At 41.0% G+C, this 15,957-nt stretch overlaps 1 protein-coding gene across 2 annotated transcripts in view; it reads right to left on the bottom strand.

Annotated features, from left to right (window-relative positions):
- The window catches only part of FBLN1 (fibulin 1), a 105,690-nt gene that overhangs the window by 31,427 nt on the left and 58,306 nt on the right, over nt 1-15,957 (bottom strand). Inside the window, exon 15 of one of the 2 annotated variants that reach the window (XM_005299933.5) lies at nt 2,238-2,380. In XM_005299933.5, the coding sequence (XP_005299990.1) occupies nt 2,238-2,380 (143 nt within the window). Of the gene's footprint in view, nt 1-2,237; nt 2,381-7,863; nt 8,313-15,957 lie in introns of those variants that run through there. The other variant, XM_005299934.5, reaches the window with a different exon arrangement.

The raw sequence follows: 15,957 nt of genomic DNA, 5'->3' as shown, positions 1-15,957 counted from the left end.
TTATTTCTCCCTAGCTTACTATCCCAAGCCACCACAGTCAAAAGCCCTGCAGTCAAAGTCATGAGTCCTTTTAGAGTCTGACAAGACAGCACTGACAACCACGAACTGTTCCCTCCACTAGGGACTGAGTATAGTGCAATGCCTCCAGGACCCCTAAACTGATGGCGTGTGCTGAGAAGAAATGGAGATCAGCCCCTGAACTCTGATTCCTTTTGGTGGCAAGACAGCAGTCTTAAGTATGGCCTATGAAGTTATGGTGGCTGCAGCAGTCCCATGAGGACCACTGTGCTAGCCAAGGATGAGGCAGGTTGTGTAGTCTGCCCCACCCCCTCTCACTCCTGACACATTCCCTCCTGTCTCCTGAATGGAACGGTTGGGGAGTGGGTAGCACAGAATTTCTGTGAGGGTGAACCCTCAGCTTCCCCTTTAGGGCAGCTCTTGATACTTTCCACTGAGGCCGCACTGCCAGGGCTGAGATTCTGGCTCTCTGATCTCAAATGAAGGCATCAAGGTTTTTTTGTTTTGTTTTGTTTTTTAAATCTCATCTTTCAGAGATGTGACCATTTTGTTTTATGATTCTGCAGTTTTTCCAGAATCTTTTCCTGTGACTGAATCTGGTCTAACGTCTCTCAGTGCAGACAGTGAGAAACCCCAGAAGGCTCTGCGCCTCCTAAGGACAACACCTGTGTATCCGAGGTTCTGAAAACAAATGAGAAAACTGACATGGAGAAATAAGGATCTTCCATGGTGATTAAAACTGCTACAGAGGTCTAAGAGAAACTCCAACAAGTGTGTACAGGTCTTCTACTGAGATCAGACATACTGGCACATTTGGAGAAAAATCTCGTCTGGCAGGAAGTGAATGAGGAGCCCTGAAGTTTCTTATATAGATTAGCGCAGTGAAAGCCCTGATCTCACAAATTGTTACTGAATGTGCATCCTGCACATGAATGGCACTGAAGACAAAATTCCACCACGGAGTTGTAGGTACTTCCCAGTGAAATCCACAGGAGCTGTACTCAAAGATCAAAATTTGGCATTTACTCTGTAATATTATTTTTAAAGGCTGAAAGTGAATGTTATGCTCATGAAAGGTGAAGGACTGATAACCCACAGGTACCACAAAAGCAACAGCAGCACAAGCTTCCTCATAGTGCCCCTCCAAAGTGCAAAGACTGGCTTGGAGGGAACACCCTCTTTAGGGGGAAGAGGGATGCTCATTTGTAATGAATTGGCCTCTCTGACAAGAAAGCCAGCAAAGATGCCGGTCTGTGGTGATTTTCACAATGTAGAATATTTTATAATAGAAACCATACAGAGACCATCAATTCATTTCACATAATTCACCAAACAGCCATCAGATACTAACACGATTTGGTCATTACTGACTTAGTTTCAAATCCAGCCAATGGCCTAAAGATGCAAGGCAGGCTTTTTTAAAAGTTTCCAAATGATTAGGGTGCACAAAGCCCCCTGGCTTTCAATGAGACTTTGATCCTAACCACATAGGTGCTTTTGAAAATACCCCCAAACAAGCTCTGAATCCCAAGCCACTCTCTTGCTGACATCCTTAGTTTATTTAATGTTAAAATCTCAAATGGAATTTAAAACATTTTTCCAATAGGTCAATAATCATCAATTTAGATTGAAAAAGTGCCACTCAGATTTGCTCTTGTAAAACTTAGGGTGAAATCCTAGCCCCATCGAAGTCAATATAGTTTTCCATTGACTTAAATGGGGTGAGGATTTTACCATTGGAAAGTGGGTAAGACCTCTTTCCTTTTTCATCTAACTCCCACTCCCCCAGTCTTATAATTTGAACAAAGAAAAAGGGGGTTGGGGTCTCTTTTATACTATGCCCACTGTGCACTGCTCTGGCAGAGTAATATAAATTACATTTACACCCACTTCCATGCGCCTTGTCATAGCTAGAGCAGTGCACAGTGGGCATAGTGCACGTGAACATTCAGGCTCAAATATTCTCCTAGACTAAGAACCTGTGAGTGTTTGAGCTCAGAATGATTTTTTCGCCCCACAAAGGTATAAACTCCTGATCCATGACTAGAGCTCCCAGGCTCTATGGTAATACAAATAGTAATCAATAATTATGAAGGAATAAATGATAGAATTTGGGACTGTGCAAACATTTTACTGCACTGATAGTTATTCTGGCATTAAGCAAGGATTTCCAGGTGGTTTTTTTTTTAATCTTATAGGCTGGAACAAGGAACACTTACCTTCAGGCTTAGTAAATTCTTTGAATGTGGGTAGTGAAATGACTGTGTGGGAAATTGTGTGGACTGGATCCAACATACAGTTGACATCATTTGGTCGGCAAGACTTAATGCAGCGAATAGTATCTGTCCTTTCAAGTCCAACTCTAAGAGGGAAAACAAAAAGATAAATATTAACCATGAAAATGAATTAGTTTGTTTTGCAAGATGGGGAACCAAAAGCTACAATGGATACAAGTATTCATTATTCCCCTCAAACTCTTAGTCAAGTGAAAACCATCCAAACTACAGAATAATTTGGCTTGACTGAGAGTTGCAGTCATGAAATCCTCAAGGCTGGATCTCTAACCCTCAGGACCTACTAATTGCAATGTAAGAAATCCAGTATAAGAGATACCCATGAAAGATAGCTATCCAAACACAAAAGGACCATCAGTTCAGGGCTAGATTCTCACATGGTGTAAAACAGCTTCATTGACTTTAGTAGAACTACAGTGAATTACATGAGCTTAACATCTGGTACACAGTGCTCACTTAGGTATCAGACATTCATCCAAAGCTTAGACAAACTTCTCTGGTCTAGAAATCTGGCAGGAAATATCAGGGCAGGTTTTCTCACATGATTTATAGCACAAGAGCCAAAGGAGTCTTTCTTTCAGTCTTTTCTGTACCTCCCCTTTCCATCCAAATTGAGAAAACAGAGAGGAATGGAAATTGGGTGAGGGAGGGGGGAAAAGGTTAATCAAATTATTCCAAACCCCAAAGGTTTCATTTTGAGTTTGGGGAAATGGTAAGGGTCAGTTCATATTATATCACCACCAGCTGCTCATTCCTACATGCAAGTCTATTACAAATTAAACTACTTCTCACTTTTGTCCAACTAGATTGAATTTAAAGTCACTTATAGTACAAGAACTTCACACAATACCCCGTCTGTGTTCCCTGAAGATAAAAGGGTTGTGCTGAGACTTGCAATGTGACTTTCCCTAAGCCCTACAAGCGATCTCAACTTTGACCTGCCCATTTCTTCACATTTCCAAGCAAAAAAGAAAATTTTGTAGTCTCAGGATTTCTAGTTGGAGGGAGGGAGATTAAAAGATGTAAAGGGAAAACTTCACACAGAAGAGGAAAAAATAAAAATTGAATCTTTACTTTGTCAGATACCGTCCAAAACAAAATATTCCTGTTCTTTTCAAATTCTTCCCATGCTTACTCATTCAAGCAAACAATGTTGCACATGATGATTGTGTGTAAAGCAAAACACTCATAAAAGAAAATAATATGCAATATTAAGGAAACTATATGCTCTGCAGATATAAATTGATACTGCCCAACTGAAGTCAATGGAGCTACACTGATTTACACCAGTTGAAGATCCAGCCCATTATTCTTAATTAAGATTCATGCTTTAGGATTATCACTATATGGGTTAAGAAGGAATTCCAATTTCCCACCTCCTACCCATGGTCAACATTGAAGATTTTCCTAGATATGTGATAGGGTAGGGCGGAGGTTCCTTCTGCTTGAAACGTCTGCCCACTTTTGAATGTTAATTCTGGACTTGATGAAAGAGTGGTCTGACCCAATATGACAAATCCTATATCCTTACTCTTGAACTTGTCACAAAGTGTTCAGTTTCTATGTTGAGAAGAAGGAACTTCCAGTTATTCAACACTGTTGATTTCAGAATAAGGGTCTGCTAAATTATACAATTTGGTCCCCAGACTAAATCAGCCCATTTTAGCAAACATCATAAACAGAACAAGGAGTAGGGCAAAAAAAACACCAGACCCTAGTAACTTTTTCCCTCTCTTTTTAGCATTATATATAGGGAAATTTAAGAATATGAAAAATGAAAAACATATTATATTCAGAAATTAGTGCACATGGATCCACAACTCTCTCTCTCTCTCTCTCTCTCTCACACACACACACACACCATAATACCCATGTGATCAGATAAGAAAAATAGTCAGCTACCAGAAAAATGCCTACTTCTTTTTCCCCTTTCAAAATTACACTGATCATACAGGATTAAACCAATGCCAAGTTTTAAATAAGATAGTGCTCATCAGGACTAGTTATCACACATGGGTAGAACAGAAGAGGAATAATTCCCAGATTTCCAAGAAGGCACAACACTTGTATCTAGGCTTGGAAAAGGAGATATCGGATCTTAAATCATGACAATATGTGAAAAGGTTATATCAGGTATTTTTTAGAGGTTTCTATTGCATAATATATAGAGATGGTCCTTTCCTTCAGAGACCTGCATGGTTGGAATCATGGTGTCTAAATCAGTCTGGCTTTACTTTCAATAACATAAGGAGTAAATTTTTCACCATGAAGGTAATTAACCAATGGAACAATTTACCAAAGGTTGTGTTGGATTCTCAATCACTGGCAATTTTAAAATCAAACTTGACTATTTTCTCCAAGAGATACACTCTGGTTCAAACACAAATTAGTTTGGGAAAGTTTTATGGATTGTGTTATGCAGGAAGTAATATTAGATAACCACAGTGTTTCCTTCTGGCCTGAGAATCTATGAATGTCTCAATTTCTCTCTGCACTTTTGGGATGCATTAAGAGAGGCACAGCATGCAAGTCATAGGAGGGGATAGTACTGCTCTGCTCAATGCTGGTTAGGCCTCAGCTGGAGTACTGTGTCCAATTTTGGTCACGAATGTATAGAAAGAATGTAGAGAAACTGGAAAGGATCCAGAGCAAGCGACAAAGATGATCAAAGAGATGGAATTCAAGCCCCCTGAGCAAAGGCTGAAGGAAGTGTGTAAGTTTAGTTTGGAAAAGAGGAGATTAAGGGGGGACATGGTAGTGATCTTCAAATACTTGAAAGGCTCCCATAAAAAAGATGGAGAAAAGTTGTTCTCTCTTGCCCCAGAGGGTAGGACAAGAGGCAATGGGTTCAAACTACAGCATAGTAGCTTTAGATTAAATCTCAGGAAAAACTTCCTAATTGTAAGAACAGTAGGACAATGGAACACACTGCCTAGGGAGGTCATGGAATCTCCTGTTCTGGAGGTTTTCAAAAGGTGGCTGGATGGTTTAGACAACAAATCCTATATCTTGGCAGAGGATTAGACTAGATTACCTTTGTGGTCCCTTCTAACTGCATCGTCCTATGGCTCTAAGTGGCTGCTTCCCCTTTTTCTCTGTTCCCATTGCTAAAATTCAGCTTCATACTTTGGTTCTCTCACACCTTTCTTCTGATGGCTCTGCTAACTTCTATAACATATCCCAACTACAGCTTCCAATGCCACCATGCTCTTCTATTGTTCTAACCACACCATCTCTGTCCTCAGGTCTCTTTGGGGACAACCTCTTTCTTTCAGGGCCTAGTTCAGACTCCTTATCTTCACTTTCAAAGCTGCACATTGCTCCGACTACCTTCTGTTTATTTCCTTCTCATACTCCTCCTGCACGCAATCTTAGACTTTGCTAAACGCTTTGTGTGTTCCTCTCCTACTTGTGCCTCTTTCCACAATGGCCATTAAGTCTGGAACAGACTCCATCCTGTGTGCCAAGATCTTTGCTCCTTCAAATCCTGTCCTTCCTTTTGGCTTGCCTTTATCACAAATCTCAGCTCCAGCGCTATCTGCTACTTCCTTAACGCTGGTTCAAAAATAAAATAAAAATAAAGACAAATCCAGTTGCTCTGATTATTTTGTAAATAATGCTCCCTTGAATATTTTCCTTTTTTCTTGGGTTGTCATTTTTCTTTACGTTGTTTCATTCTCTTATCTGGAAAGAGCCTCGCACATCAATGGTGCTATATAATGATATATACTTTAAAGTTCTAAATAAACTTAAGTATGAAAGCTTTTGTCTAATACCATAAGATGTGGACCCTGTGTTCTTAAATTACTTGCTCAATACGCACACACAATAAAATGATAGTATACTGTAGCATTTTACAGTACTTTGGGCCAGATTCTTGCACTGTCCTGATTTCCCCCCCAAAATTAGTATATATTAATGCTGCAGAACCAATCTTATTTTTGTGTCTCTAGCCAAGATGACTACGGCCTCATGGGGAGCAGCCCAGGTAATGAACTTGTAACCACATACATGTAGATGCCATATATTATCAGTAGGATTAGAAACTCCTTTAGCTTAAGTAATACAGGCTAGTGCTTTCAGTATGTAACGTTTTGATTCTATCGCCACTGGTAGCCCCTGGTACCTTTATAAGTAGGTGGTGACAGGCTCATTACAAATTGGCACGTTCGATGGAACTTGATAGTCTGTGAGACACTTGGGATAAGCTTTACTTAAGGAAGCATGCAATACACTGGCTAAATGTTATGATCATGTCCCTATCTAGTTGTTGGCTCACCTTGGGGATATAAGTCTATAACTTACGTGTAATAGTTACTTCTTTAGCTCAACTGGTCAGGGTTTGTGACACTGGTACTGGAGGTTCCAAGTTCTCTCCCTACTGCTGTTCTGTGGTGTCTGTATTTATGTGACAATGGATTATTTTATGCTCACACAAATTATTCCTGGCAGGAGCAATCTAGATAGGACAGGGATAATGCGAGGCCATGACTGAGCATTCATGTTAAAATATGTGGACAGTGCCCCCAGGTCTGTACGGTTAATGTTTTATTCTTGCTAGCTCTGCAGAGTCAGTACAATGACTGGAGAATGAACTAGGGTCCCTACTGGCTCATGCACCAGTAGAATTGCTAAATAAATTCCAGTTGCATCCTCTTCATTATTGGTGATCATACAGAATTGGAAAGGAACCAGATTTGACTTTCAGAATCCAGGTTTGCTTTTCAGGGTTGCTAGCAAGGGGGAGGGGGGGAAAGCTCTTTACACTTGTAATTTTATCAGCTTTGATCTGGAAGCCAGAGAAAGAAAATTGACATGGAACCCAACAAAACATCTTTTAATTTGTTTTTTCTCTAGAGACACTTCAGAATATAACCACTTGAGTAGGGAGGTGCTCACTATTTGCTACTAACAAAATGCGCTTACAAGATTGTTGCTATTTTCCCACCATTAGTTTTGACTTGAATGGACGTTCCATGTGTGAAAGGATGAAACAGCCCTAAAAACTTTCATTTAGGGGGGTTCGCTTGTATTATACTTAAAAACTAAGGGTCAGATTCTCAGCTGGTGTAAATCAGACTCATTGGCTTCAACAGAGCTATGCTGATTTATACCAGCTGGGAATGAAGTCCTAAATTTTCAAAAGCAACTCCGTTTTTGAGTGCATAACTTAAGACACCTTAAAGGGCTTCGAGTTTCAAAACATGTTAACCACCTACTCTCTGAAAATCAGATGCCTTAAAGATGTTCCAATTTGGACAACCTTAACACAGATGCACCCCAAATCACCGGTGAGTTCTGAAACCAGATGTATCAGTCTGTGCATCTTCAGAAAAGTTCTAGTTGCCCTGCTATACAAAAGCTATCTATGGCCTCAATCCTTTGTGGGTAGAAGTTGCACTGAAGGGCCCCTAGGAACCTCTATTTTGCCCCTTATATAATGATGTGTGCCATATATAAGAAACACAGCCCACATTGAGATGTTAAGTGATGGAGAAAAGTGGAGAATTGTAACAATGATAAATAAATTGCACGTGCAGCATGCAATAGATGAATTGACATTAAAACTTTATTAAAATTGAAGAAAAAAACAAAAAGCCACAGCCAGAGGGAAAAAATAGCCACCGATGCCTGCATGTTAGGGATCAAAGCTGTGCAGAAACAAAGACAAAAAGTTTGGCAATAAATGTGCTGACAGTTCCATGGCGGAAAAGTTGCATTTGAATGGTCAGAAGAAGGTCTCTGGGCTCTCTGATTTGCTGCTTCATGACCACAATACCACTGTAGTTGTTCACTTTTTTTGTGGTGAAAAAACCCTCCTCGTTCCCGCTGATGATGGACAGCAGAATTTTATCCCCAGGGACAGCATTGGAAGGGCCCATGCGGAAAATGTCGGTAGGTACTTGAATGTTGGTAGGAAAAGAGAGGTGATAGGAGGTTATTCTCAAAGGCAGGCTCTGGCACTCCTTATTTTCATTACAAGGCAAGCGCTCACAGCGACTGCAAGAAAAGTGAGAACACAAGACAAGAGGAGGATTAACGTACATTTAGCAAGCGTGGTAGCAAAGGAAGGGGCAGTGGGGTGAGAAATGATATGCTGACTTGCACACTATCTATTCTCCAATATGACTCAATCATAATGCAAACAGACATTCATTAAATAAGTATGCACTTGTTTGTAGTTTGTGTTTTTAGGAGAGAGTTATACCACTTCTAGAAGAGTTGCCCTTTCCTCACACCGACTGATATGCTAAACTAGAAAGGAGTCTGAGACTCCTTACCATGGGTGAAATGTTATCTGAACTTAGCCTTCAATTGTCTAGGATCCTCTTTAACAGAGCTTAGCTTCTTTCAAAAACAGTAGATTTTTGTTTTGTGGTCTCATGCCTAGCAAACAAAGGCCTATGTTTTCCCAAGTGACTAGTGAATTCAGGGTGCCCAAGTTCTTGAGATACCTTATAGATCCCTGGTTTTATGAAAGTGCAAAGTATCCACTCTCTGAAAATCAGACTCCTTAAGGTTTCCACATATTGAAGGACAACCTGAAAGTCTCAAAAGTTGAAGGCACCCAAGATCACATCTATTAACTCATGGCAGTGCAGAGGAAGACTCCTGACCCTAACCATGACAATTTGGCCAATTTACTTTGAAGAGGAACTTCTTCCAGATCCTAGCAGGGTGATCAGTGCTACCCTGTGTAACCAAGAGAAGCAGCTCAACTCCATGTATAACATTTCTAAACAGGCACCAAAAACCAGACCCAATAACGTTGTTTCTCCAGCCCATGCCCTGAACCAATAAACCTCACACTTACAGACCTGACTCAAAAGGAAATATGAATGGGAAAAATCTCAGTATGTTGCTAGTAGTCTCCCAGACCTGTGCTGACTGCTTTTTTTCTTCCCCCTCCAACTCCCAGCCTCCATACCACACCACATCCATCTGACCGTGATTCTGCCAATCAGGGCCAATCCTGCCCACAACAAAATGCTGGCCAGTCAGGGTGGCAATGGATTGGTGGCCCTAGTCCCACCAGGGGCACTGCAAGTCATGCTCCCCGCAAAGGTAGCAATCTCTTTCCTTTCAGCTACTGCTGTAAAATATGACAGACGGGCATACACATTAACATTCATAGCTAATGGGGAATATTATCGTATGCTAACATGTTAATCAGAATCTGCATATGTCATCTGGTGGGTTTGGAACTGTATTTATAGCATTAGAGATTCACCTAAAATGAAGGCTGATTTGAAATTCAGACTAAAAATAGACCCAAACCACCAAGTTCAGTTCTGGATCTGAACTTCTCCATGTCCAAGATCTTAGGATCCAGGGTTTTGTTCCAGACCGCGATAGAGTTAGGGGAAAGACGTGATATTCTGTTCTGGATATTTAACTTCCGCAGAGTTTGCGGTTGTTCAGATACAGCAGTAAAGTTCAGGCTCATCTTATGCACAGCCATTCATCAAGTAAAATTATATGTGACATTTACTAAACTCAATGAGAAAATGAAATCCACGTTTTGGGGTTTTTTGTTTTTAAGTGAGTTAACCCAGTGCGTTGCCATCAAAACATGCAACTCATGTCCTGTGTATGCTTCCAAAGCTGATAAGTACTACATTATTTATTTGCAAAAAATGTTGTTTGCAAGGGCTGCTCTCCACTGAAGATTTGCTCAGGCACAAAACCATTACTTGCTTCCTGCCTCGTCCCACTGAATGCTTGGTAAGAAATGTGAGCACCTACTCCATTTCTTCCTATTTGATGCAACAAATAGGCTCCTTACAGGCTCAGATTATATAAATCATAAATCTCTGAGCAAGCCACACTATGCTTTTTGCACATCACCAATGTGAGATGGCCTTGTGCATTTTAGGGCCCTTTGAGTGTATGCAGATTGAATATTGTTGGCAGACTAATTATTTTTAAAAAGCAAGATCAAGAGCATTCTGGGTTCCTGCCGGAACACACAGTATAGTCATGTTCACAACAGGCCACTAACCTGTTGAACAAAGCGTGTTTAATTACATCTAAAACCTGAATCCTCAAAGACTTAATAATGATAAATAATAATAATAACTAGCTCTTATGTACAGCTTTTCATCTTTGGAGCTCAAAAGGAGGTCAGTATCATTATCCCCATTTTGCGGGATTCCCCAGTTTATAGGGAAACTAAGGCAGAGAGAGGAAAGTGACTTGGCCAAGATCACCCAACAGGCTAGTGGTAGAACCTGCACATGCTTATTTTATTCATGTGTGTAAAGAACAGGCATAAGTTGAGGCCTAATTGTGCCTGACTGCTCTTATGATATTTAAACTATATATTGGTTTTTGCATTTTTTCCATAGCGCACAATTAATTTCACTTAAGAAAATTCATGGCATTTAATCTGGTGGTTTTTTGTTTTTGTTGTTTGGAAACGTTGTTAGAAAGGTAAGATGCTAAGTATGAAATCATGGAGAATTTTCCTTCATACAGGTGGCTTTTTGGAAGCATTTACACGTGCATGCGCATGCAGAAGGATACAGATGATCCACTCTTCTGCTAAAGTCAAATGAATTTTAAAATAAAAGTTCATGTAAAAAAAAAGCTTATTGAAAGGACATTCTGCTGATTCTGAAATGTTATTTGTGGAGACATATGTCTGTGGCTAGGAAGTTAGAATTATTTAAAATTCAAGACCTTTTATCTTATAGTTTGGTGATCCACCCTCCACGCTGCAAACTTCTCTGTGGGTTTAGTGAATGTGTACTGACCGTTCCATCAAATAGCCGCAAAGAATAGTTAGCAAATATTATTGCATTCAAAGTACCAGAGTTCAATCTGGAGTCATGCCCCACAATAACAGTAAACAATGAGTATCTAAATCCCAATGTACTTTCTAGGCCCAACGTTAAATTCTTCCCTTCTGCGGGTAGAAGAAAATCATACAGTAGGCAATTTAACAACCTAGTGCTAGCAAACGAGCAGACCAAGACCAGGGGTGTATATCCAACTCTGTGGTATTGCACTATGGATTAGCTGGCCATAGCTTTATTGAATCCTGCTATCACTAAGTGTCGCTGTGAGTAAAAACACTAAGGAACCTATTTAAAGGAAGGGTTGGAGAAGGGGAGGGATCTGGATACCAGAGAAAAAATGAAAACTGGTGTAGCAGAGCAAAAATAAAACTGCCTAGAGTGGAGCAGTTCTGAATAGCTCTTTATAATTCCTGAAAACCTCTGCAATTACGTTAGAAGCATGGCCCTGAAAAAATAAACATACAATTATTAAAATATTGCAAAAAAACTATGCCTGGTTCCACTCATAATTATTTTAGATCGCTGTTTCAGATTTGTTTTTCTTTTAAAATGATATTCCTTGACTTAACATTGATCATAAACATTACAGAGACCTTTGTTTTTATGTGCAAAATATTGGTTCTTTAAAAAATAAACCCTCTGCCAAACAATAAAGAGACTTTATTTTTAAGGAAATAATAAAGTATTCTATATCAAGGAAATTGTTAGAAGAGAAATTGTTATGTTGTTCTTAGTTTCTGAGTCTCGCTTTCACTTGATACAAAGGCTACTTATACAATTATGATGAAAAGAGTTAAGTACATAAACTCCTCATGCACTGATGAGAGAGTACCTAGATCCTTTCGATGTAAGGCTTTGTACTCAGCAATGGATCTATGGCTCTGTAATTTATTCCACAAATAGAACCCATATCAATATGCTGAATGAAGGACCTGGTGGTACAACCACTGCTGAAATTTGGCTCTGTTTTTGTGTGTTTATAGGGTGCATATCAATCTCTGCACTCAATAGAGGCATGTTAGAGTCCTCTACACAAGCATGTTGCTATATCCTCATGTCTTCACTATTTGAGTTGGAAGAGTCACCTGACATTGGGCATGGTTTGACCAAGGGGGTAGACTCAGCTCAAAACAACACTAAACAGTATAACATCAAAAAAAAGTTTTGCTTGTTTGTTTGGGTGGAGAGTTTGAAAGGATGTTTATGCCAACCTTAGTTGAAATAACTTGGGTTCTTCAGTATCTGCCACTCTCTGTTCACGAGAGAGCTTACTTAAGAACAAAAGAACATAAGAATGGCCATACTGGGTCAGACAAATGGTCCATCTAGCCCAGTATCCTGACTTCCAACAGTGGTAGGTGCCAGGGCCTGAATGGAGGGAATGAAAGGAACAGGGCAATTTATTGAATGGTCTATCTGCTGTCATCCTGTCCTAGCTTCTGACAGTCAGAGATTTAGGGACACTTAGAGAATGGGACTGTGTCCCTGACCATCTTGGTTTATAGCCATTGATGAACCTATCCTCGATGAATTTAGCTAATTCTTTTCTGAACCCATTTATACTTTTGGCCTTCACATCCCCTGCCAATGAGTTCCACAGGTTGACTGTGTGTGGAATGAAGAAATACTTCCTTATGTTTGTTTGTAAACCTACTGTCTATTAAAGTGCACTCCATTTATAAGAATCACTGATATAAGAATCAACCGCATATAGTGACTGAAACCACTGGGACAAAATCATTTCTATACTAACTAAAATACTCCACTTGTAAGAATCAACCGTGTATAAGAATCAAATCATTCGGGACAGATGTGATTCTTAATAAAGGAGTGCACTGTAATTTCAGTGGGTGACACCTGGTTCTTGTGTTATGTAAAGAGGTAAATAACACTTTCTTAATTCACTTTCTCCACACCATTCATGATTTTATAGATCTCTATCATATCCCCCCTTTGTCATCTCTTTTCTATGATGAATAGTCCCAGTCTTTTAAATCTCTTTCCTATGGAAGCTGTTTTTTGTTGCAATTCTCTGTCCTTTTTTCAATTCTAATACACCTCTACCCCGATATAACGCGACCCGATATAACATGAATTCAGATATAACGCGGTAAAGCAGTGCTCCGGGGGCGGGGGGCTGCGCGCTCTGATGGATCAAAGCAAGTTCGATATAACACGGTTTCACCTATAACGCGGTAAGATTTTTTGGCTCCCGAGGACAGCGTTATATTGGGGTAGAGGTGTATATCTTTATGGAGATGGGGTGACCAGAACCACATGCAGTATCCAAGGTGTGGGCATACCATGGATTTATATAGTAGCATTATGGTATTTTCTTATTATCTACCTCTTTCCAAGTGGTTCATAACATTGATAGGGGGTTTTTTGGACTGCCCCTGAACATTAAGCAGATGTTTTCAGAGAACTATCCACAATAACTTCAAGATCTCTTCCTTGAATGGTAACAGCTAATTTAGACCCCATTATTTTGTATGTATAGTTAGGATTATGTGCATTACTTTGCATTTACCAACACTGAGTTGATGAATAACTCATTAGGTGAGTTGTTTCATAATAGCCAGACTCATTAGAGCCAGATACATTTCATACAAACACAATGCCCAGATACATTAGAGAGCCAAATGTAGACTAGAAAAGCTTGTAATGTAATTAGAACACAGGGCAAAGCATCAGAACACTTAAGTTCTACTTTCAGCTATGCCGTGGACTTGTTTGACCTTGTACAAGACATTTAAACAAAGATTTTTCTCTGCTTGCTTTGTCCCTTTAAAGCATCAGTCATATCAAATCTGGCTTGCCCTGGTTTTGATGCAAGACTTTGGGATGGGGAAGGTGTGTGTATCTCAGAACATGCATGTGTCTCAGAACATGCATATGGTCAGCTCTTCCACCTAATGGAAGGTGTGAGTTACTGAATCTTTAACAAGGATGTCCTTTCTCCAAAAATGTCTGTTAGTCTTTGGAAGCAAAGAGGTTTTTATGAAAGCAAACAGAAAACCAAAAACTTCAGTCTGATTTAAAAAGCCCTTCCATCTAACTTGCTCAGCTTACAGCTTCCTGACTCTTGTGATGTTACAATATTTCATAAACTTTAAAAAAATAACTGTCACCTCCCTGCCTCATTCAGTGCATGGGCTAGATGGTGCTCACTGAATGATCAGCTATTCAATATTTTGTTTTCTCCTCACTGTTCAGTGTGTGGCCTTAGGCCTTATTTACTGCACACTAGTCAAACCCTGCTCTGAAGACAGAATTATTAATTCCCTCATGGGCTTTTTCTATAGCACTCATCACTATAATATCTGAGTGCTTCACAAACATTAATATATCTTCAGAACTCCCTTGTGTGGTGAGAAGTGGTATTATTTCCATTTTACTTATGAGGACCACAGAGAGATTTGAGAAGAAAGTTTCCAGTAATTTTGGGCAGGGCCGGCTCTGGCTTTTTTGCCGCCCTAGGCAAAAAAGCCACCCGCCCGCCTCCCCCCTCCCCCAAGCGCGGCAGAGGAGGGCACCGAGCCCGGCCGCGGGCCCGCAATCCCCGACCAGCCAGAGCGCCAGGGGGAGGGCGGAGAGTCCCCGGTGGCCAGAGCACCGAGGGGAGGGCGGCGAGCCCGGCTGGGGCTCTCCGCTCTCCCCGGCGGCCAGAGTGCCGGGGGTAGGGCGGCGAGCCCGCCACGGCTCTCCGCTCTCCCCGACCGGCCGGAGCGCCGAGAGGAGGGCGGCGAGCCCGGCCAGGGCTCTCCGCTCTCCCTGACCAGCCAGAGCGCCGCGGGCAGGGCGGCGAGCCCGCTGCGGCTCCGCTCTCCCCGGCGGCCGGAGCGCCGCGGGGAGGGTGGCAAGCCCAGTTGCGGCCCCACTCTCGGGCCGGAGCGCCCCGCCACGCCGCCCCCCCTCCAGGCGCCGCCCCAAGCACGTGCTTGGTGGGCTGGTGCCTGGAGCCAGCCCTGATTTTGGGTGCCCAATTTGAAATGACTAGATTTGATTTTTCAAGGTACTTAGCATTATACAGTACTTCATATGTTCAAAGCACAGCTCCCAATGACTTCAGATACAGCTGTGAGTGCTCAGCTGTTCTACAAATCAGACAAATCTCTAGTCAGGCACTGAGAAAACAAAGGAACACACTATTAGTGACCCTGTGCAAAATGTTTAATTTCTGTGCCTGGCCTAGCATCACATAGGAACACAGAGGCAGGGATAGAATCCAGTACTCCATGGGATCTTTCAACTGCCTTCATTATGAGATCCTCTTTTCTCTTCCTGTAGAGTCCCCGGTCTCATTTATTTTACACCTTCTAACTTCTGCAAAAATGAGGCAGGGGTCCTACTGACAACTGCCTCCTTTATCTCGCAACCCTGATTTATCCCCAGAGCAGTTCATGCTGTGCACTTAATGAGGCAAGGGTCCTGAGGAAAAAATAGTATGTGATCATGTAATTAAAGACTGGGTCATAATTAAGGCTGCGTTTTAGTCACGGGTATTTTTAGTAGAGCTGTCAAGCAATTAAAAAAATTAATCGCGATTAAGCGCACTGTTAAACAATAATAGAATACTATTTATTTAAATATTTTTGGATGTTTTCTACATTTTCAAATATAATGATTTTGATTACAACACAGAATACAAAGTGTACAGTGCTCACTTTATATTTATTTTTATTACAAATAGCTGCACTGTAAAAAGCAAAAGAAATAGTATATTTCAATTCACCTAATACAAGTACACCTCTACCCCGATATAACGTGACCCGATATAACATAAATTCAGATATAACGCGGTAAAGCAGTGCTCTGGGGGGGCGGGGCTGTGCACTCCAGTG

Source organism: Chrysemys picta, chromosome 1 (assembly GCF_011386835.1).
Source record: "Chrysemys picta bellii isolate R12L10 chromosome 1, ASM1138683v2, whole genome shotgun sequence".
Lineage (NCBI taxonomy): Eukaryota > Metazoa > Chordata > Testudines > Emydidae > Chrysemys > Chrysemys picta.
Note: the sequence above shows the minus strand (reverse complement) of the source record. Positions and strands in the feature narration are given on the sequence as shown.